Source organism: Haliotis cracherodii, unplaced genomic scaffold, assembly GCF_022045235.1.
Source record: "Haliotis cracherodii isolate W230 unplaced genomic scaffold, xgHalCrac1.p SCAF_1, whole genome shotgun sequence".
Lineage (NCBI taxonomy): Eukaryota > Metazoa > Mollusca > Gastropoda > Lepetellida > Haliotidae > Haliotis > Haliotis cracherodii.
Window position 1 is genome coordinate 57226535 of NW_027266264.1, and position 22361 is coordinate 57248895.

At 36.9% G+C, this 22361-nt stretch overlaps 1 protein-coding gene across 2 annotated transcripts; it reads right to left on the reverse strand.

Moving 5' to 3' along the window:
* Nucleotides 1-1333: 1333 nt before the first annotated feature.
* On the reverse strand, nt 1334-20643 carry LOC139479725 (DAZ-associated protein 1-like). 2 transcript variants are annotated; one of them, XM_071262582.1, is made up of 13 exons: nt 20467-20643; nt 18790-18830; nt 18004-18167; nt 17609-17668; nt 16786-16983; nt 16028-16076; nt 12736-12818; nt 9694-9973; nt 9144-9161; nt 5603-5944; nt 2827-2952; nt 2574-2705; nt 1334-2164 (listed from the first exon to the last, which is right to left on the reverse strand). In XM_071262582.1, exons 1-13 carry the CDS (start codon nt 20484-20486, stop codon nt 1998-2000), a joined length of 1680 nt encoding a protein of 559 aa, XP_071118683.1. In that variant the 5' UTR covers nt 20487-20643; the 3' UTR covers nt 1334-1997. The 2 variants fall into 2 exon arrangements, with proteins under 2 accessions (XP_071118683.1, XP_071118691.1); XM_071262590.1 differs by lacking the exon at nt 9144-9161 and having other exon boundaries at nt 20467-20642.
* Between the last annotated feature and the right edge of the window lie 1718 nt (nt 20644-22361).

Here is a 22361-nt window from a genome sequence, read left to right on the forward strand (position 1 = left end):
GGTTTTGGTGACCTTGACCCCATTTTCAAGGTCACAGCAGGCATATCTGCTTTTGGAGTTGGAAAACGGTGTTGCCGCAATATCTCAAGAACTAATCTCGGGAATGTCTTCATGTTTGGAACTATGGTGTATATACAGACTCCGCAGACACCAGTCGGTTTTGGTGACCTTGACCCCATTTTCAAGGTCACAGCAGGCATATCTGCTTTTGGAGTTGGAAAACGGTGTTGCCGCAATATCTCAAGAACTAATCTCTGGATTGTCTTCATATTTGGAAGTATAGTGTATATACAGACTCCGCAGACACCAGTCGGTTTTGGTGACCTTGACCCCATTTTCAAGGTCACAGCAGGCATATCTGCTTTTGGAGTTGGAAAACGGTGTTGCCGCAATATCTCAAGAACTAATCTCTGGAATGTCTTCATATTTGGAACTATGGTGTATATACAGACTCCGCAGACACCAGTCGGTTTTGGTGACCTTGACCCCATTTTCAAGGTCACAGCAGGCATATCTGCTTTTGGAGTTGGAAAACGGTGTTGCCGCAATATCTCAAGAACTAATCGCTGGATTGTCTTCATATTTGGTACTATGGTGTACAGGCGGGGGATATTTCGTCACTCTGTGACAAATACTTGGACATGAATTTTATTTTGTGAAATTAAATGTGAACATCTGCAATTATGCAAAAATGTAATTTTCCTTTGAAAATCACTCTTAATGAAATTGACTCGCATAACAAATACCAGATTTGCCAGATTAAACAAGACGCTAGAATTGTTTGTTGTCCAACACCGCACTCAGCAATATTGTAGCTATATGACGGCGTTCTGTATATAATCAGGTCTGGACCAGACAATCCAGTGACTGACATCATGAGCATCGATCCACGCAATTGGGATTGATCACATGCATCAACCAAGTCAGCGAGCCTGTCCATCCGATCACGAAAGTCGCCTCTAATGACAAGCATAGTCGCCTTTCAGGGCAAGCATGGGTTGCTGAAGACATATTCTATCCTGATCTTCACAGATATGCTTGAATTGATACTACCTGACCAACATCTAAACAAATCTGCAAGTAATCATCATAACTGCAACCACTTAAGACCAAAAGTTAACATAACAGTCTATATTTTCATGTGCACATTACAGACAGCAGCGAAGGAGAATAATAATTTGCAGGTAACATATATTGAAAAAGTTTCAGTTACATCAATTTTGAACTAAGATAACTCATTTATGCGTCAAGATTAGCGTTGGACACTTGTTATGGCAAATATGGTAGTTGTAATAAAAACATTTTCTTCACAAGAAAGAACAAACTAAACAGATCCATGACAATAAAATGTTTATTTAGCAGAATGATGAGCAATGGCATGACTATGTACAAAAAACAAAAACTGAAATTGTCATAAATGGATACGCTCAACATTTTCTGCTCAATCATTTATGATAAAATTTGTGAAATATTCACATGGTAAACCTTATCAATTATCTCAACAAGACTGACAGAGATTCTGAACATCAAAAACTGGGGGACCGATCCTAGATGAAAATGTTCTGTGGCTTCACCTCTTGACATGTGTAAATAGTTGAGATACCCACAAATGCAATACATTTTACTCAAGGAGATGGTACAAATTAATAATCTCACACATTTGCCAAAAATCAAATAAGTCCTAATTGAATAATTAGTCTAATTCTATTCAGTAAAGATGATAAATTTGTGAGATGAAATGAATGGTTTGGCACAGTCTATTGTACTTAATCTTGTCTTAACCTGGAACATACCTCAACTATAAACATGATTGAAGTTCTTACATTAAATTCACAAATAATTTACAACTCAATTTGGACAACTTCAAGATAGTATCAATTAAAACAATCATGAATACAACAATGAATGAATGCTACTGATGTGACAAATAATAAAATTGCTTGTTGTCAGTCCTCACGCTCTCCCACACACAATGATTGATAAGGCAGTCTTAACGTTTATCGCCGGTAGGGGTGGTATGCCTGCTGACTGCCTCCCGACTGCCTTTGAGCACCATAGCCAGCATAGCTCGCCTGCTGAGGGTCTGGTGGGCTGCCATATGCTACCTGCTGTGTGGCGGCCGCTCCAGCAGCTCCATAGCCACTTGGGTCACTGTACACTGCGGCTGAAAATGTAATAGTAATGTCTGAGAATTACACTTTCACAATTTGGTTGGGACTATGATCTAGTGGTAGAACCCTCCCCAAGTCTTAACTATTATGCATTTAGATTGGAACTTTTCGACTAGTTATTTGTTTGTTTGATGTTTAACGCCACACTCTGCAATGTTCCAGCCATATGAGGCGGTCTGTACCAGAGAATCCATATATTGACATCATGAGCATCAATCCACACTATCAGGACATGATGACATGCGTCAATCAAGTCAGCGAGCCTGACCACCCAATCCTGTTAGTCGCCTCTTATGGTAAGCATGTTTTGCAGAAGACCTTTTCTACCTCGGATATTCACAGGTCTTTTTTTGACTTAGTGCTAGTTCCTACTATTGAGACCATATTGAGACAAGTATCTACCTTGACTTGTGGGCTGGGCATATGAGGCTAGCTGACTGTATGCTCCACCTGCAGGAGCACCTGCTGTTGCTGTCTGTCCATATGTCCGACTGGGGCCATAGTTGCTGGCATCCTGAGCATACTGTCCCATGGCTGTAACAAACATTTACGTGTACATTACACGGTTATGATCTAGAAGTATGATGCACCATCAAATCACTACATAGTTATGATAATATCTAAAACCATGTATGAAAGACATGTGAAAATGTACCTGGTGACTGCTGAATCTGTTGAGCATATGGATCTACTACAGGGGCAGCTTGAGCTTGACCATTGCTATAGGCACCACCGTAACCTTGGTAACTTTGTGCTACAGCTGGCACTGGAGCAGCTTGGTCTGTAAGCAGGAAAATTATATTCATCAGACAATTTTCTCAAGATAAGATTAGTTGGGAAAAGAAAATTCATTAGCAAAAACAAAATGTTGAAATTACAGTTAGGGTTGGATCAGATCAATTTTTCAAAACATTTCATGTGAACAGAAAATTTTAAAAGCTTGCAGGCAAGAAATGCTTCTACTTCGAAGAAAGCAAAGGCAATGAAATGAAAAATTGATGTGATCACTTCAATTTGCTCAAAGCTCTTAACTAATAACTAATGGCTTCATAAGAAATCTTATATATTCTAATAACTGAATTAAATAATCTAACAACATAAAAACATTCCATTAGTATCAAAAGAATGTGTGGGGAGACATAAAACCCATCACTTCACATTGTTACCATGGAAAACAAAGAAAAGATGTAACAGATACTGAAACTTCTAAAATACAAGGGACACTACTTCAGGCCTTGGTTTATGCATATAAGAAAAATATAGTGATTACTTGAGAGTTTTCAAAGGGTCAGGTGAACATAACTCACTATAGCGTACAAGTAAATTTAACCTCTAAACATGTTTCAAACAGTTTCTTAATTCTGTTGAGATAAAGCGTGATGGCCAGAAGGGCAGAACACATCCGCCACTGACTGACAGTATTTATTGAAAGATTTGGTTAGTTTGTCATTTTCAGAAGCCAGAAGACTCGATGCCTGAAGAACCAAATCAACATATTGGCATCAGAGAAAAATCTAAATATGTAGTAATATTTGTATACATGTATAAATACAATTGGGAATTACAAAAATAATAATTAAAAAACCCTGGTGGGATCTGAACATGAATCTGTTACGAACTTCAATAGCAATATGTTCAAACAAGATTTAGCTGTGGGGCAGCATGGTTGTTCTACACTAAGGCATACTCAAATCAACAATTAACTGAATTCTGCTGTGTGAAACAATAGCTCTACCTGATCACTTATTTCAAAAGTGACATATTTAAGAAATACAAAAAAAAAGGGATAACATATTGGGCTATGTGTCACAGGTTAAGCTAACAGACTCCTATCATTTGAACTAATAATGATAGTCGTAATCTAAATGTACTGATAACTAATTACTAAACATTGGCCATGCTAAAGCCACTAACATTACACATCACATAACCAAGGTTAGTAATCCATATATATTTAATTTTTTAAGCATTTGTATGATCAATTATGAGTATTTACCATTATTAATGATACAAACACTAAAGCGACTAAATGTTTCAACATTGTTAAATATAGGTACTATTAACATGATATGTAGAAGTACCCTGAACCACAGAAATTGATCATAATTCTCAAGGTCTGACTATTAAGATACATGGAAAAGTCTGACATACATTATTTTGCATTCAAATGTTCCTTCTCAATTTAATTTATTATACTGAACAAAGCGCCAAACTGTTTTTACAATGACATGTCCGTGAATTTTAATCTGTCATATCCATGCAGACCTTGAGAAATTTAATCAAATGATGAACTAAATATTCAGAACTGTTTTAACTATCTAAAACCCCTGAAAGCACCTGACATACCTACTATGACAGTCTGGCATCTCACTATCATGTAACTAAATCAACCACCTAAACTAATCAATCAAGAAACTAAACAATAGAAATACCAATGCAATGAGACTGTGCTCAAGTGGCATTTTTATACTTTGAAATACTAATAAGGCTAAATTAGTAAGTGCAAGAAATTGAGACTAAGTGCATGAAGTGTTACTACATTTCAGTAATAATGGATTTGTTTGTGAATCCTGATAAGTTTAACAATAAGTATATGTCTGTGTGACCAGCAGCATATTGGTAAAATACACATGCTTTCAAAACTGTCTTCCAGAGGAACCTCACCTCCTCTACAGCAAACCCTTGATTACCAAAATCTAACAAGTTACCAGTTGGCTAGTAATGGGGTCTTGTTGTTACCAGTTGGCTAGTAATGGGGTCTTGTTATTTTTCTTACCCAAACACAAGCAGCAACACAGAATAACAGAACTACATTGCTGTATGAGACAAAGCATTTTGCTTGGGGAGCCATGTATTGGTGGGGGTTTGAGGGTTTTTCATTCAGAGTTTCATAAAACAAGGTGCATTATCAATTCAAACTTAATATAAAAAAAATGAAACAGGTAGTATTTGCCATAGAAAACATAGGCATAATGTAAGAAGAGCAGTACTTCTATTTAAACTTATTTAAGTGTATACAAATACTTTGGTTGCTCACTGCTGGTTTTCGTAGGTAGGCCTGTTTTGGGAATGGAGTCCTGGACCACGTTCCACAAAATGTTCTTAAAGCAACATCTTTCATAAGTCTCTGTTAAAGTATTGGAGTTACCATCATCTTAGCACCAAGATGGTTCAGCAAATTGTGAGCATCTTTAGTATTTGAGTCAATGCTTTAATTTGACGACGATATGCATGATCCCCGATAAACTCAACTGGTCAACTGATCAGTTGAGTGAACAAATTTGAGTAAGTGGTAGGGCTAAAAATTGAAAGACGCTCAATTCTTATATCTGAATGGAAAATACTGACATCATGCTATGCCAGGTTTATCTTGCAATCCAAAACATTGAGTTTATTTCTCCTTAATTTACCATATGTTAACTACCACTCACTGAAGTCGGCATATGTCTGCTGAGCTGGTGGTGCCCCAGGCTGTCTGGGGGGTGGGGCTTGAGAGGGACTGGTGGGTACACCCCCATAACTTGGCCCCCCAGGAGCCTGAGGTGGGTAACCTGCATAGCCTGGGGCCGGGGTAGGGGGCTGGGGTTGCTGTTGCTGCTGCTGTGGTGGTGGTGCCTGCGGTGGTGGCTGTTGTGGAGGGGGCTGCTGCCCCGGGGGAGGGGAAGCCCACTGATTGTAAGGTGGAGGTGCAGCTGGTGCCGCCCCAGGGGTAGGGGACTGGGTGGCCCCAGGAGCACCCTGGCCTGGAGCTGGCGGTGTGGCTCCATAACCACCTGGAAAACAGATTAGGCTACAAATACAGACCTTTGCATACACATAGGACTGATGTAGACGACACTATCCATGCTAATTCTCTCACCAGACTAAAAATAAATTCACACAACTGACAATGAACACTCATCTTAACAGCAAAGAATGTACAACAAATAAAAAAGAGTACTAGTTCTTCATAACGATCATGGTAATAGCTTGTGCAAAGTGGTGAATATCTTATTAACTTGTCAAGCATGCACTGACTTCATCCAAAACATGTGAAAAAGATGAGACTCCGTAAGAGTCAAGACAATAAATGTGCTCAACTGGCCTTAACTCATATGAAACAAATATAAATAGTACTTTAGGAAGTGAAAAAAAAACCGGACATGGATTAAAGAAAAGGTTGCCTGTTAACCCTTTAGGGGAAATCACTCCAATGCAGTTTATGATGAAAAGTGTAATTTAGTTAACTATTGACACATCAAAATCAATAAAAACAAATCCAAGAATTTTAGGTATGACCTTTGAACCCGTTTTGAAGTATTGTCATAATTCCAATAGCAGCTAACATATAAATTTGAAAAAAAACCCCCAAAACTTGCAATATCTTAATTGGAAACAATTAACAGGTACTGTAAACGTGAAATTGGGCACTTCAACATATTAGCTCAATTTTGACCCAGGTGTATTCAGAGAAGATCAAACCGTTATGTTGCATAACTGTAAACTGTATTACATGACAAATGAGTGATAGTATGGTGGCCCAAATCACTAACCCCAGAAATAATATGGGTCCCCTATCATAACAAAAACTAACAAAGCCAATAGTTTTGGGTAACTTGAAAAAAATAACAATAGAAATCAAACTAAGCCCTGTAATCTACACATGTGACAACCACAACCACTCCTGTCCTTGATATTAATACATGCATGACTATATGGTTTCAATTCAATCCAAAAACTTTGTTTCATCCAAGCCCAAGGTAAAGCAAGTCAACTTTTAGGACACCCAATCAACAATTTTTTCCCATGATGATCTTTAAATCCTCATATATAAATATCCAAGAAACATGTGATTCATATTTCATGCACTAAAATGAAACCAGCTCAACATATTTACAGATAGAAGTGAAACAAATGCACTGCAAACTTGCTGTGTATCGATCAAATGACTCATTACCTTCAGAGCATCATATTGGACTTTTATGATAAACTCAAGTAAATGTGGATAAATATAGATATTGGTCTACTTCCGGTGGATGCTTGCTAAAGCATAATTTCTTACTAAGTCAGTATTAATGAACAACCAACTTAAACATTAAACATATTGAACTGTTCCACCTAATGTAAAATACTTGATTTCTAACACTGTTACTTACTATACACAAAACAATGTAGCATGATTAGGGGAGTAACAATGGTCAAAACCCAAACACATAACAAGGTGTGGCACAAGTGATGCCAGAACAATCAAAGGGTATTGCCATGACAACATATTTTCATCATAATGAAGTGGAACTGTGTTCCCCATTTGGCAAAATATTTCTTGAAATTCACAGCATACCATTTAAGGACAATATACAGAACAAATGAATTGATAAATGCATTGTACTGAAACTCTTGTATTGTTAAACCCCTAAACACGATCTACAAGCAACTTCATGCTCAAAAACATAAAGTAAAACAACCACTAAAATACTTTTAGCTACAAAGCTGTTTAAACAGGTACACTTTAAGCAGCTTTGTTGAAGTTGTGCATTTCATTTAATGTGTTCTTCCATCATCATCATTGTCCATCCCTGCCATGTTAAATGTTTTAAAAAATTCTCCCCCCCCCCCCCCCAGACAATTGTGCACCAATGTTTATATCAGTGGTAATCCACAGTTTGTATACAACAGTTAATATTAATAGGGTGTTGAGAAGATGAGGTCTCAAAGGCCCATTTTCTTGTACCAACAAACAGCAGAGAAGGATGGAAAAATCACACATGCCATCAAGAGAAAAACAATCCTCTTCAATACATGGTACATAATTTCCGGTACTTCTTGAAGATTCGGTAAAGCATTATATTGAATTTACTCTCAAAGCAAGGCGCTTGAAAACTGTAAAGAAATTGTTCACAGTGAGTGTGAATTATTGATGTAAGTGACTGAATGAAGTAAAAGGTTTATCTAAAGCTGTGTATTGATGATAATTGTACACATCTCGACATGAGTGGCTTTAACAAAATGCACAAATAATTCATTCAACAAATGTAACTATAAAAAAATAGGTGATTATTTTAAAAGCAGTGTTCAAAATTCAATGGGGACCATCAGTATTATGGTTACAATATCATAATAAATGCTAAAGCCCCCTGATCATGTTCATTCTTAACTTTAGGATTTGGGATTGAACCCTGTGAATTTAAAACACTGTTATTGCATAACCCAAGTCCCTTTGCCATTAGCAAGATGAGATGAAATCACTGAATAAATATATCAATGAAAGATTGGGACTTTTTCGCCGAAGGTCTCGAAGGGTGGTTTGTCCCCTATACATGAACTTCGCTAAAACCGTCCTGGGAATGAAGTTGCTACCATGGTTAGTGAATGTTCAATCTAACACAGTTGGCAGGGTTTGAACTAAACTTAAAAGCTTCACTAGCCTGGGAGGGATAATATGCCCCTGTAATGCTGAAACAATGGGAGGTATTTGGAAATTTGTACTAGCCCCAGGCTAGCGGGCTAGTGTTAATTTCTAACCCTGGTAGGGTTGTCATGTGCTATTGATACAAAGTAGTACTTGTGCCCAGGAAACAACTGTGTCTCATGTATTGTGAATAAGCTGTGATGAAACTTCACGGACAGCATACACAATATATAGGTCTGACAGCACAAATGTGAGCAAGATGGTTATTCAATTAATGATTCAGACAAGCCTTTCTTTCAATATTAATTTTAGGACAGCAAGTACAGGCATCTATCTTACCCTGAGGCGTGAACCATGACAACCCTACACTTGAATACCTAAGAGTAACTAAGCAATATCTGGTTCTCAATGATGCTTCTATTAACTACAGTGACAACATCCACATCAGATGGTGGCATTTGGAAATAGATTTTGGATATCTTTTCAGAAATCTGTATAGATGTATAATTATTTCTGGAAAAGTGTCACAAGAGGCAACATTGGGATTTCCTTGTGCAATAACTAATGGTTACTACAAAACATACCAGTCATAGGCCATGCCACTGAAATCATCAAGAACCAGGTTCACATTAACTAATACAAAGCAAAACTTGACAAAAATCAACTCAAGTTGTAACGGAATGTGGTAAGCACAGCAATACAGCATGTGAGAAACTATTAAAAATATCATCGCCACTTAAGGAATCTCAGGGTTCAAGATAAGCTTTTTTGTGTGAACTTCTTTGTCCCCTCGATTTCTTTTCTCATTTTGAATTAATGCTTTAACTTACACTTAAACAACCAAGTAACTTCAAAAGGACAAATGAAAAAGTTCAATACGTTTGAAATTGACAACTTTCCAAATTATTTTGCAAATTGTTATGAAGGATCTAAACTGTTTCATAAAAATATTACCTGTACCTTCAAATGTGTACAAACATACTTATCTTGAGCTCTGGGAACATATCTTATCTGAACTTAACTGATCAAAGAAAAATCTAATTCATGTTTTGTAAGCATTGATGAAACACTGTCAAAAAGAGTGTTTGCCAAGCGTCGCCTGAAAAAGCTCTGTCTGTGTGTAATGAAACATACCTTGCTGTCCTTGATATCCTCCACCTTGCTGCTGGTAGCCTTGATAGCCACCTCCATAACCTTGCCCATTGGATCCATAGCCAGGTGGGCCCCCGGGAGGACCTCCTTGAGGTGGGAAGTTGTTTCCTCCCTGACCCCAACTATCAGGTCCCTGGGGAGGGGCAAACTGAGGAGGACCTCCCCCCATCATATGTCCAGGTGGACCACGTCCACGCCCCCTTCCTCCACCACCGCCACCACCATCACGACCCTGGCGGGGCTCTGCACGTTTACATTCAATCTATGGGGAAAAAAAAGGAACAGTTTTAATACAGCTACAACTAACATAAATGTAATGTAATATCAATCTTTAATCTAACTAATAGAACAACAAAGACTTATTTAAGATGAGGTATAGAATACCAGTTGAAATTACCAAATGACTGTGAATGGCATCTTAAAGTGTATCAAAATCTGTTCCTTAAACTACCTAATATATGCACTTTTTATGAACTAACTGCTAACTGTGAACTAAATATCTTGACAAAAGGGCTACAAAAAGCTCCCAACCCCTTCGGTATATAAAAGCCTACTTTTACTATGATAACTTAATCATATTTGTTCAACTCCCAAAAACTCCATAAGTTCAGACAACTATCAAAATGCATCTCTGCCAACACTAAAACATCAACACAAACACCCAGGGATGAGAATGGGTCAATCTTGGCCTTTTAATAATAGTATCCTCATGGGAAATAATTGATACAAACTGAAGATGTGGTAAGAGAAGATCTTAAATGAAATAAATAAATGCATTATTTCAGAAAGTACCATCAATAGAGAATTCTCATCCCTGCCCACCATAACCAACAACATTACTGCACCTGGGACACAACACACACATTCAGTGGGGAAGCTTCCACCATTAAACATTATAAGGGAGTCAAGGGACAGATACTGAATTATAGGAAACATACATGTGTATCATGGACACAATACTACTAGTCTTTGCAAAATAACAATATTGTGTGTATAACATAGAATTTCTGGTGTTAAAGGTATAGAAACCATGATAGCAGGAATAAATAAATAATCAAGTGAGAACTTCCTACAGTATCCATTATTATTACTGTTACAATCTGTGAATACAGATCAGAAAACATTCAGAGATGTACATGCTAGTCGGAAAAGTTAAGTACTGAAATGCTAAACAACCCTAAGTTTGCTATCTGCACAAAGCACCATAGTGCCTTCCCTCTGTTACTTCCCATGCAGCGAAGAATAGCATGTCTGGCATCCTACACCCATGAGTGGACATTCCAACACTAAATCATTCTCTCTAGCCACCATCAGAATGGAAAGATACAGGTACAAACACTCACTATACTAAGTCAGATTTGTAATCAAGTAGTTCTCAATGCAATGTGAAAGGGTTGGTAGCTTTTCAAGCTAAAAATAATACCCTAAAGATGTAATTAAAATGCTGCATTTTCTAATTGTATTTGTCAAATAGCCCCAATGTCAGATATTTGCACAACATATAACATAGCACAGCAAACAGGCACTATCAAAAATGGATCAAATAACTTCATAAGCAAAACATGTTAGCATAACAAACAACTTTTGTTAACTGTAGAGAACACATATCTAATGTTTATTTATTCATACGGAAGAGATGCACTTGCTGTAACCTGGATCCTGACCATACTTCTATTTAATATTTTCATATCTAAGCAAACTTAATGAAAATGCATATTTTACTTATTTCACAGTGTCACACTACTGAGAAGAAATCTTGATAACCTCTATGAGATAAGTACCAACTTAAGCGTTTCTCAAATATCGACACACACAAATTCATAAGCAATGGTAAACTGTACAAAACTTGACATTTAATCATAAATATCAAATATGTATGTCGTTGACTTGGTATATTTAAAGAATACAGACTGCTTTTCCTCAGGCCCTCTAAGTTTCACACTGTCCCCTTTGTCATGCACAACTAAATTCACACTCAACCATACTTATTAATGGCTTGAAATACTCAGTTTGTGAGAACGAATCACTGCCACACAAACTCACAACAATCAGTTCACTGTGTTTCCTTATTTGAATCTGAAAGATAGAGCCACTTAGCTAGGCCCCACAGTTTAATATTTCAATTGTAGACTCAGTTCACAGATGTGTACCACTGAACATTGGAATGGTGGTAAGAAACTAAAGATCCTAATCTGGGTGAATGTGTGCATTAGAACCCACGACCAGCTGAGGGACTAACTCTGCACAACAAATTGTGCCACATTTGAGCACTGGGCAACCTGTGCTCCAAACCTAACTACCAGCAAAGACTAGAGTATCAGAAGCAAGGACTTGACCAGCTGGATATCATAGGTTGGTGATACTTTAGTGATATGTGTTAACATGCAGTTGTAATCACCATACACCAACGCTAAGCTCTTGGTGAAAGTATGACCCATTAATAGCTTAGTAGGAGAGCAGTTATATATGTAATTAAATATAAATGCCTTCTACAATAACAACATTTACCACAAATTGTCTGCACTTAATAACCACAATTAAATGTTAACCGAATTGACTATCTAAACCTGAATTGTCTTATCTAAAATGTTGATAATCTATTCACATCTCAGTCGCAATAAATACACTATAGTAATCATGCTAAGTAATTTAGTGAACAATCAAAATTGCTCATCTTGATTGAATCATCATGCACCTGTCTATCATGACACACATGTATACCATATTTTAGGTCAGGTAAATAAACTAAAGTCTAAACTAAACTAAGCAGTACATCTCTTCCAAAGCTGAATTGTCTCGAATCCCCATTTGGTTAAAATGTCAAATATTTAAGGGGATATAACAATAATCTTGTTTCCGGTGTTTAAACATCTAATATTTATAATGCACATTCACTAAAGAAACAGGAAAATATTCACAAGGAACTATTAAAACAATATCAAACATGGATAATATCCTTAAATGTGTTCATTAAATTAATAATCAATAATTCAATTTTATAGTGTTGTGTAAATAAGAAATAACCTTCTTCCCGTCCACAATATGAAATTGATCTCCACACACCAATTCAACGCTGTCTTCTCTCTCGAATGTCAAAAACCCAAAGCCTAGTTAATAGTAACAGCAAGACAATAATAAGCAGGTTCATCATATGCATATAAACATTCACAAACTTGAAGAGCATCTTCACCTAAAAGGAAGGGGGAAGTAATGGTTATAACAAATTAACAATATTATCAAAAATGACTTTCATGTGACAAACTCTTGATGTGACTCAGCAATATCAATGACAGCAAAAATATGTGCAGTACATCAGTTCAAGAAACAACCCATCACATGGAATCAAACCATAAACATAGCATGCCAATATGAGGTTTCAGATCAGAATCATAGTTTCCACCTTTACATTGGAAACATTTTCACTTCAGATTTTTCTTTTTTAGAAAATATTTCAATAGCTTCAAGCAACTATTCTACTTAAGGACAAACAAATTAAAGTCTAAGAGACACAAACATGAGCGGATTGGTGATGGGGTTTTCTGATGGAATAGTGCCAACAAAAGTTTGTCTTGTGCATGTGTACAATGTTTGTAAAACATGTTTCTGTTATCTGCCAAAATATTTCACATCAGATTGCAGTTGCAAGCAATTATCTGTTTCATATTCTCAAAGCGACTATTATTAACAATAAATTGTAACACTTACTAGAACTTTCAGAATAAACACTTGTACACATTCACATAATAAATCTTTCATATAAAAGACAAACACACTTGAGAAACAATCCATTTTATTGAAATCTTTGACAGGGCATTGCTCCTTGATCCATAGCAGCAGGTTTGGTATTCTTACATTAGTTTATATTACCTAAATGTGAACCCAGGTTTCTCCTGATCATATAAAGTACAAAATCTAACTAATTTGTGTGCATGTTTGTTATATTTTTCATGCAAAGTGTTCAAAACAAATGATTTACACGGAATAAAAGTGTGTCATGACCACCGTGGACTGCAAGTAAACTTTCTTTGTGGCTTGGAACTGCCCCACTGTGCTAACTTGGTCACTGTGGCCGAGATAATTCTAGCAAAATGCTCACCAGCGACTTGTACAATAAGAAATAAAGCCACTTTCAGTAAATAGAAATAACCATGCTATGTTAGAGAACATAACAATGAATATTTTCTCCCATCTTATTCTTAAAGACATAGAAGCCCATCAGCTGTGAAAATGTCGGCAATATTTCACAAATGAACTGGTGATATTGATTAAACTGTAAAGAACTTTAACATTAGTACTATCATTGCATGACGTACGTAAGGCACACTTCAGTCATTGGGAGATAAAAAAAATTGTTTTAACCAATGAACATGCTGAAAGTCATTGACTCAAGAACTTGTAGCAATTCAAAATATCTGGCACAAATTGTTTGCAAATGAGACTTTGTAGCATAATATTTTTTTACTAATAAAGGTGTTCAATTGTATGTGTGTGACATGAACACATTGAACAGCGATTTTTAACACAGAGATATTTGAAAAGTGGTCTTTGTGCTTATGGAACCAACTGCATGCACTTTATTTGGTATTATGTGAATCAATAATCCTTAAGAAACTGTCCAAATGGTCAAAAGCATAATTTAGACCTTACAAATCATTGAGTGATGTGTATCCTTTTACAAGTCAGAGCTGTGTTTTCATGAGTAAGAGACTTATGACTTACAATTGTTTTACCTATGTAAACCCCAACTGCTTCACTGTGAAAGGGTTTTCTAGTGCACAACTAAGTGATACGTTGTCTGTGTCATTGCAACATGCAGTGACAGGATTGAGAACCAGGTGTCATGAAACTCAAGCCAAGGTCAATCTTGGATCAAGTGCCGTGGCAGAAATATAAGGACAGACAATACTTTTTTCTGCTTGTACTAATTATATACTATGTACAAAAAGTGTTCTTTGAAATTATGAAGATGGTGACCCTAATGGAAATAATCTCCTCTCCATCCCCCCAAGAATGTTTTTTTAGGGCTGCAAGGGACAAGATCCAAGAACCAACCTTAGTTGACTCATTTAAACGTCACTTTCAGGCTCACATAATGAGACAAATAATCAGTCACTTATTTTCTTAAAAATGTACAAAAACAATTGTCACACACTTAAATATCCATATGAGTTTTACTAAATTCTATGAATAATTAATTCTAACAATTCCTCGATTTCATCATGACACATTATGGAATTTGGAGCAAACTTCCTGATACTTTGTATGACATTATGTAAGCCTGACAAATCTTCGTTCTTCAGGTCAAATACCACAAGACAGCTGAAATGTCTAAATACAGGATTGAAGTACATGATAAATTCAGTTTTAATATAACATTATGGAAAAACATTCTAAGAAAAGATTATCATTTATTTTTATCTAATAAATTATTATCATGAACATGATCAACGCCATACTAAAGTTAAATAAACAGCACCCATACTGAACTTCTATAGTGCAAGATTAATATAGAATTAAATTGAATCAACTGCACTATGGACTAATTCCATAACTAATAAATAAAATTCTTCACACTATTATATTGCATCAATAATGCTCAATACAAGAAATCAGGTACTGACTTAGCAAATGCATCAGTTCAGTCGTAATGGTTACTGCACTCTGCATGATGTTTTCATGGCACTTATGGTCAGTATGTCAAACAGGACATGACACATACACATCAACAGAACAAAACTGCTAACTTCACCATCAGATCAGTATATATGCCCATACTACTTTAACGAAAGTGTACCGCACAAACAAAGACGACTTAATTTTCAAGGCTAAATATGTAAAACTAATTATTGTAGATATCAATGATCAAATACAACATTAAGAGTTCAAGTTACCACTGTAACAGCAAGGACTAATGCTTCCAGCTGTTCAATATGTAAACTTGACATGTAATTTCAAGTACCATACATTTCATGACAAAAGTTATTTCATATTTCAGAATATATTCCACACCTTTATGTTACCTAAGTCACATTTCATGTGTCTCCCCTTATTGGAGAAGTATTTAATGTTAGGTAGCATGTTTCAGAAACCAAACATACCATGGTGTACACCAGGTCTTGGCACATACAAAACCACATCTTTGTGAACTCAACCTTCATATACTAACTAATATTACTTATTCCATAATATTTATTTGAATACCGAGCCATCCTTAAGTTTCACATAAAATTAACAGAGATGCCTTGTTTAATTTGTTCATATACAAACAAAGTAATAGGGTAGAGTTAAGTCTTCTCTAATAGTGCAGTCATCTTACCTCGAGAACGGCCTTTTTCTTGATCATACATTATCGTCACATCTGTCACCTATAACAGAGAAAAAAGTAATTGTTGAGCAATCCATATCATTTGATGCATTTCACAAATCTACATCAGTGATAGTGGTTGAGCAAAAATAAAATAACAACCTGCCTTTGGATGAGCGTAACAACAAACATTTAAGTGATAACTTGCATATTGTCTAAGATATGTGTAAAAATGGGACACAATTGGAATGTTACTGCAGTTTGTGGCAAAAACTTTTGAGACTACTAGTCTGACCATTCTCATCTTCACAAACCAGCATAAGCTGATCATGCTGATACAGCTACTCAAATGCATGATAAATCAACATAAACACATCTGCTAGTAATAATTGTACTCGCGAATAATTCTTCCTAAAGCCAACACTGAACAGAAATACATCATTATAATGTAATTACTATTTTATTTTAGTTGACAATGCTCATAGGAAAAGCAAGGATATACCTATTTCATTTAGTAAAATATATAGCATCATTATTCGAGCCACAAATAACAAAAATCAAGTACAGTTTCCACTAATATACAATTTCAAGCCTAGTACATTTAATAATAGTTGTTTAATAAAAGATAATTTGAAATATTTTTGGCTACCTAAAATTTTTGCTGGTCTTGTGGATTTTACCAGTGGCTACCTGAAAGAAAGTACTAGTAGCCATATGTTTACTAGTTGAAAAATTAAACTTTGAGACCTGCTCAATTATTTAATACTTACACTTCCAAACTGACTGAAGTAGTTTCTGAGACTGTCTTCATTAGCTTCGTTTGGAATGCCACCAAGAAAGATCTTGTTTGTTTTTCCTTGCATTCCACCGCGACTATCACCTCCACCATGTCCATGACCCCCATACCCTCCACGGCCGCCACCGCCACCGCCACCACCACGGCCGTATGATCCTCCTGGTCCTCCTCCCTGAAATCAACATCAACACTCAAATCAAAGACACAAGTACTCAGATGCATATTAAATCTAAAACTTGGTTCAGTTCATGTTGGTGATAAAGATAACATGGAGTCTGTATTCAGTCATAAGCAGCAATATTCCAGATGTATGATGCTGGTCTGAAAACTATAAATTCAGACTAACCAGTGGTTAGATTCTGTGTGCAAAGAGGTTGGTTTGTGATGATAAACAATTAACCAAGCCACAAGGCTTGACTTCCCAATCGACTGAGTCGCCTTATATAACAAAACAGGTACTATCTTCGATTCCAAACTAAGGCAAGTGTCAAAGGCAGGCAATTTGGATAACAAATGTTATTTTGTCCAAATTTGCAGTTTTCCCTATCATGCTTATTGGGAAGTTCTTACCTTCTTAAATTTGGAGTTATTTAGGGTAAAGACATTTTAAGGACTCTTTATCAGTGAAGTAATTACCATTTCAGAGATAAGAATAAAACTCTGAATTCTGTGAACAATTGTAGAAGAAAAAGGTACTTTTAAAGTCCAAATTATCTACAGAGAAGCTTTGTTACTGTTTCATGGACTAACAAATATGACAAAAGGTAACTTCAAAATAAATAAATAAATTTACATACACGTCCTCCTCCACCTCCACCCCCTCCGCCCTGCTTGGCATTACATGGTTTGGCATCAACCTGAAAAAGAGCATTCTCATTTGAGTACTGTCAGAAGAGATCAACTTCCTTAATGTTAAAGTTAAACAACTCATTTGTGATAGGAAATTATCTTCCCGAGTAAAAATTCATTTATATAAGTAACATGATTAAAGATTAAAAGATACAGCAGCCATTTCACCAACCATTTCTTCAAACAACAGATGGTTATTCGTGAGATGAAATGATCCACTTTTCAATAATCATGAACAAATGGAAAAACACCTGATCATTGTAAACCAAAAAAATAAGCATTATTTATCAAATTGTAATATCATTTACTAACAAAAAAAAGCAGTAATTGTACAAGCTCTTACCATTCTGTTATCAATCTTGTGTTTTTCTGGCAATACCACCTCAAGAACACTCGGGTCTTTGAATGTGACAAAACCAAACCCACGAGACTTGCCAGTCTGTGGGTTCTTCATTACTACACAATCAACCACTTCTCCATAAGAGCAGAAGTATGTTTTCAAGGCATCTAGAAAGACAAGGAAAACACACTAAACTTAACACAATAAATGTATACAACGTTTGGAATAATGAAGAGAAACTGATCAATTCACTTTCTCATTATTGCAGAGCTATTGGTAAGCTGCATATTTGCCTGAAATATGCACCAAATAAACTGAAATATGCATGATGCAGACAAACTGAATACCTAGTATATCAAATATGCACCAAAAACTATCAAAATGCTATTGAAATATAACGGATGTGCATATTACAACTCTTAGAAAAATTGATTGTGTATCAGCTGTTTCCTTTACCAACAGTTACATTTGTTGAAGTTGAATACCCAAATGTATACCTGAAATATAGTGATAGCTAAATAGATAGATTTTTTATTCACGCACTGATTGTCTTTAAATGTAATATCCAGTTATGTATGACTGTTTAATAATCTCATACCAACTTTGACTGGTGTAGGTCCGATAGCTTTTCAGATATTGTAGTAAACGTCGGTACCTTAAATTACCTTCCAGGCTATATACCTAATTAACTCTATGACATGTACCCAAAAAAGAGTCTTCATACACATTTATGGTTTTAAACATTCGCTTGAATTGAAACTATATGGCTATTGATCAAATATTCTGTACCTGCATCGGTGTTCCAGCTCAAGCCGCCAATGAAAATTTTACTGCAAAGAACAAAAACATGTTTTACTACACAGAATTTGATGCCTAAAGGATTAAAGACGGTTGACATGGTACTTGTAGAGGTGAAATGGGGTTTAACGTTGCGTTCAAGATTATTGCACTTACATAGCAACATGCATGCGCGTGTGTATGGCTGCTTGTACTAGTCCGGACTGATGCCGATTTATGGTGCTAGCCCACTGAGATACCATGCCGCAGTTTAACATGAATACCCCACTCAGACACAGTATACCGACTGAGCCGACCAGTCCTTGTTTAAGCCCCTTAATGCCAAGTGCCAGACAGGGTAACAACAAGAACCATCATCTTTTGGTATGACGTGGCCAGGGATCGAACCCAGGACCTTCTGCTCTCCGGGTGGAAGCTCTACCACTAGATGACGGAGGCGATCGGTACTTGTAGAGAAATAACAGACAAAAACAATAGTAGACAAGAATAGACCACTGTCTTAGACTTAGACTAGTGAAAATTAGTAGTGGGACGATACGCCTCAATTTATTACTTTCATACTTGAATCGATGACAGCTGTACAAGTTAAAAACATCGATCCTTGCCTTGTTACATCAAACACTAATTTGTAGTTAAAATTATTAAATCAAAACAAATATTTTTATCCATTGCGCTATACAGTAAATTGTCAGTGTGCCAGGTATTTGGCCATTCTGTCTACAAAAAAAGATGGCCTAACACCACAAATAAGAGCACAAGCACAGTTTGATTGCACAGTGTATCATCCCAGCCCTAGAGAAAATAAAGGGGAACTAGCTGCTACTAAACATCTAGTTATTTTACATAGACCACTAGGCTAGTCTGAAAAGAGTCAACCTGTTGATATTTATGAGCAACACCCCATGATGCAACTAGAGTACGATGACATGCAATCCATGGCTGTACTCTGAACAATGTAAAGTCACCTTTGAGGAGTGGAAAATCTTCATTTTTTGATAGTATGAATATGAGTATTAGGTCAGTTTAATATTTGTAATCATACTGGATGCTGCTGAAAAAGACGTAATTTTCCTTGGATTCAATTCCATAGGACATTATATACTGGAAAAGGGGAAAATCTTAATCAATAAATAACTGACATACTGTTTTGTTATCTAGACATGCATAGCCATGTTGCAATTGATCATGTTGATAGCATAGAAACTGACCTAGTTCAGAGGTCACAGTAAATGCTTGACGAAAAACGGCGAGGACTTCTTTCTTATTGAAACAAATGTTATTTTCATATGGTGGTCACGTGTTGATGTAATCACCTAATTCCTGAAGTCTATGTTAAGAACACGAAGAAAGGCACTTGTTCAGCCTATAGGAGTCTATTGGTTTGCTTGATGTTGCTAAATAGGCCCTATACCTTGTTTTAAGGAACGAGCGGCCTTGTTCAAAACACTAGTAACACGCAATAGAGGAGTGATCGTACAATCTATAACATTACAAGAATATGCAGACTATCCAAATCACGGTCTATACATCGTTACCGGCAACATCCGATACTGTAGCATTGTGAAAATGTAGGCTATGAACTAATTACAATAAAGAGACTAATTTGTCGACAACACAGCAAACAACACAGCGTAACACTGGCGAAACGATGCATGAATTGTAACTTACCCAGGTTCGTCTCTCTGCATGATGAAAATTTGAAGGTTTCTTTGTATTTGTTGAGTTTGTAATTTCTGTTACTGAAGCCAAGCCGATTTCCAAAATGGCGCTGCAAGCGTGTGGTGCAATCGAAAGAACCTTCAAGAACTTCCTGTAACTCAACTCTTGCTCACAGTAACACATTCGCAATGAGAGCCGAGAGCCGATGAAATCCGAATGTGAGTGTGCGGGCGCATACTGGGTACCTGTCTACCGCTAAGTTTGCGTCGCGTACCCATAGTGGAACCAGTTTACTACAGGGTGGCGCATTAAGCTGGTTCTTGGCCCTCAAAGCGAAACGTCAACATTTGTCATTCGTCACCACTCGCCCCTTTCCGTAAACCCGCACTCGCTATTCGGTCATTCGTGACCAACTCGTGTTATTCCGGGACAAGCCGAATCGCGACTCTCATTGCCATTCTTGCGACCGGGTTCCGTCTTAGCGCAAACGGGCATACGTAAAACAATTGGTAAATTGTCAACTCGTTACGTTATGGTTCACATATATTTCCCCATATATCATATATATTTCAGATGCAATTTAAAGCACATCGGGACATGCGGAATCTTCTTGCATGTTACGGAAAGTGGCGAGTGGTGACGAATGCTATTCGGTTTGTCCCGGAATGCCGGAGAACCCCCGCAATCTACCATCAGAGGACGCCGGCATAACCAGTAATTTTTCCAGTCTTGACGGGAAAAGCCGAACCAAATGCGTGACACCTTCGTTACTCTCCCGGTAACATCACAGTATTATTAAAAGCTCAACGAACTTTGGAGAACACATATAAAGAGGTAAACGTCATTCCGGGACGCATTCGTCACCACTCGTCCCTTTCCGTAACCACCAAGGCCTGTCCCGAAATGACACGAGTTGGTCACGAATGTCCGGGACGAGTCGAATTACTCTCACATTTTTAACATACTTCCATGCCTATGCATGTCTAGATGTCTTCATATATCACAAAGCTTGAAACAAAATATAAAAGGTATGAGACCAGGCTAATTTGACTAGGCTTATAGTTATGCAAACTCTGACACACTGATGACATGCACCACTGCCACAATAAAGTGAATTTGCATATTACTTGACCGGACATGCTTATTCTGAAATCACGACAGGCTGCCCCAATGTAAGCCTTTCAGTGAGCTTTACATATTGCACGTGGAGCCATACGACCTATGTACACAAAGGATAAAAACGCAAATGGATATATTATTTCTAAATGAGTAGATTATTGACTGTGTAAGATGTGACACATAGGTACACTCTAAGGTGACCGCTTTGAACAGGGGGTAGGAGAAGATCGAGTGAGTTAAAGAGGCACTGATCTAACGCAATTCCCAGGACTGGTTGTTGCCTTTGTTATTGTTTTTTCCCCCGTGAGTACCCGGATGATACGCAACGCAACTGAGCGTGACCAGAGACTGGGCCCCTTGTCTGCAAGGACAGCTAAATAAACTTGGAGGCAATATTTGTTTTACGCATTTTTTTAACACTGATTGGTTAACCGTGATCTATAAAAATTTCGACAAAGGGCGCATGTTAATTAATTTCTTCAGCCTAAACAAACAGACAAAAAGAACAGCGGAGCTCATCGGATATCGTCATTTGGAAATACCCCAGATGGTTATAGTTTAATACTAAAAAAAGTATCCATGCAGTGAAAGCATTTTCGGATTTCGGCTTGCGTCGATAATACGATTACTACTCCCTTGTTGTCATCCACGTTTTCTCGTATAACCCTACACTTGTGTATTTGTCGTCATTCACTTGATGCTCAGTTAATGAATTTATTACAGGTACAATTAGTGGTAGCGCCACTTAGATTACCTGACAAAGGTTCCCATTTGGCATTTATTGT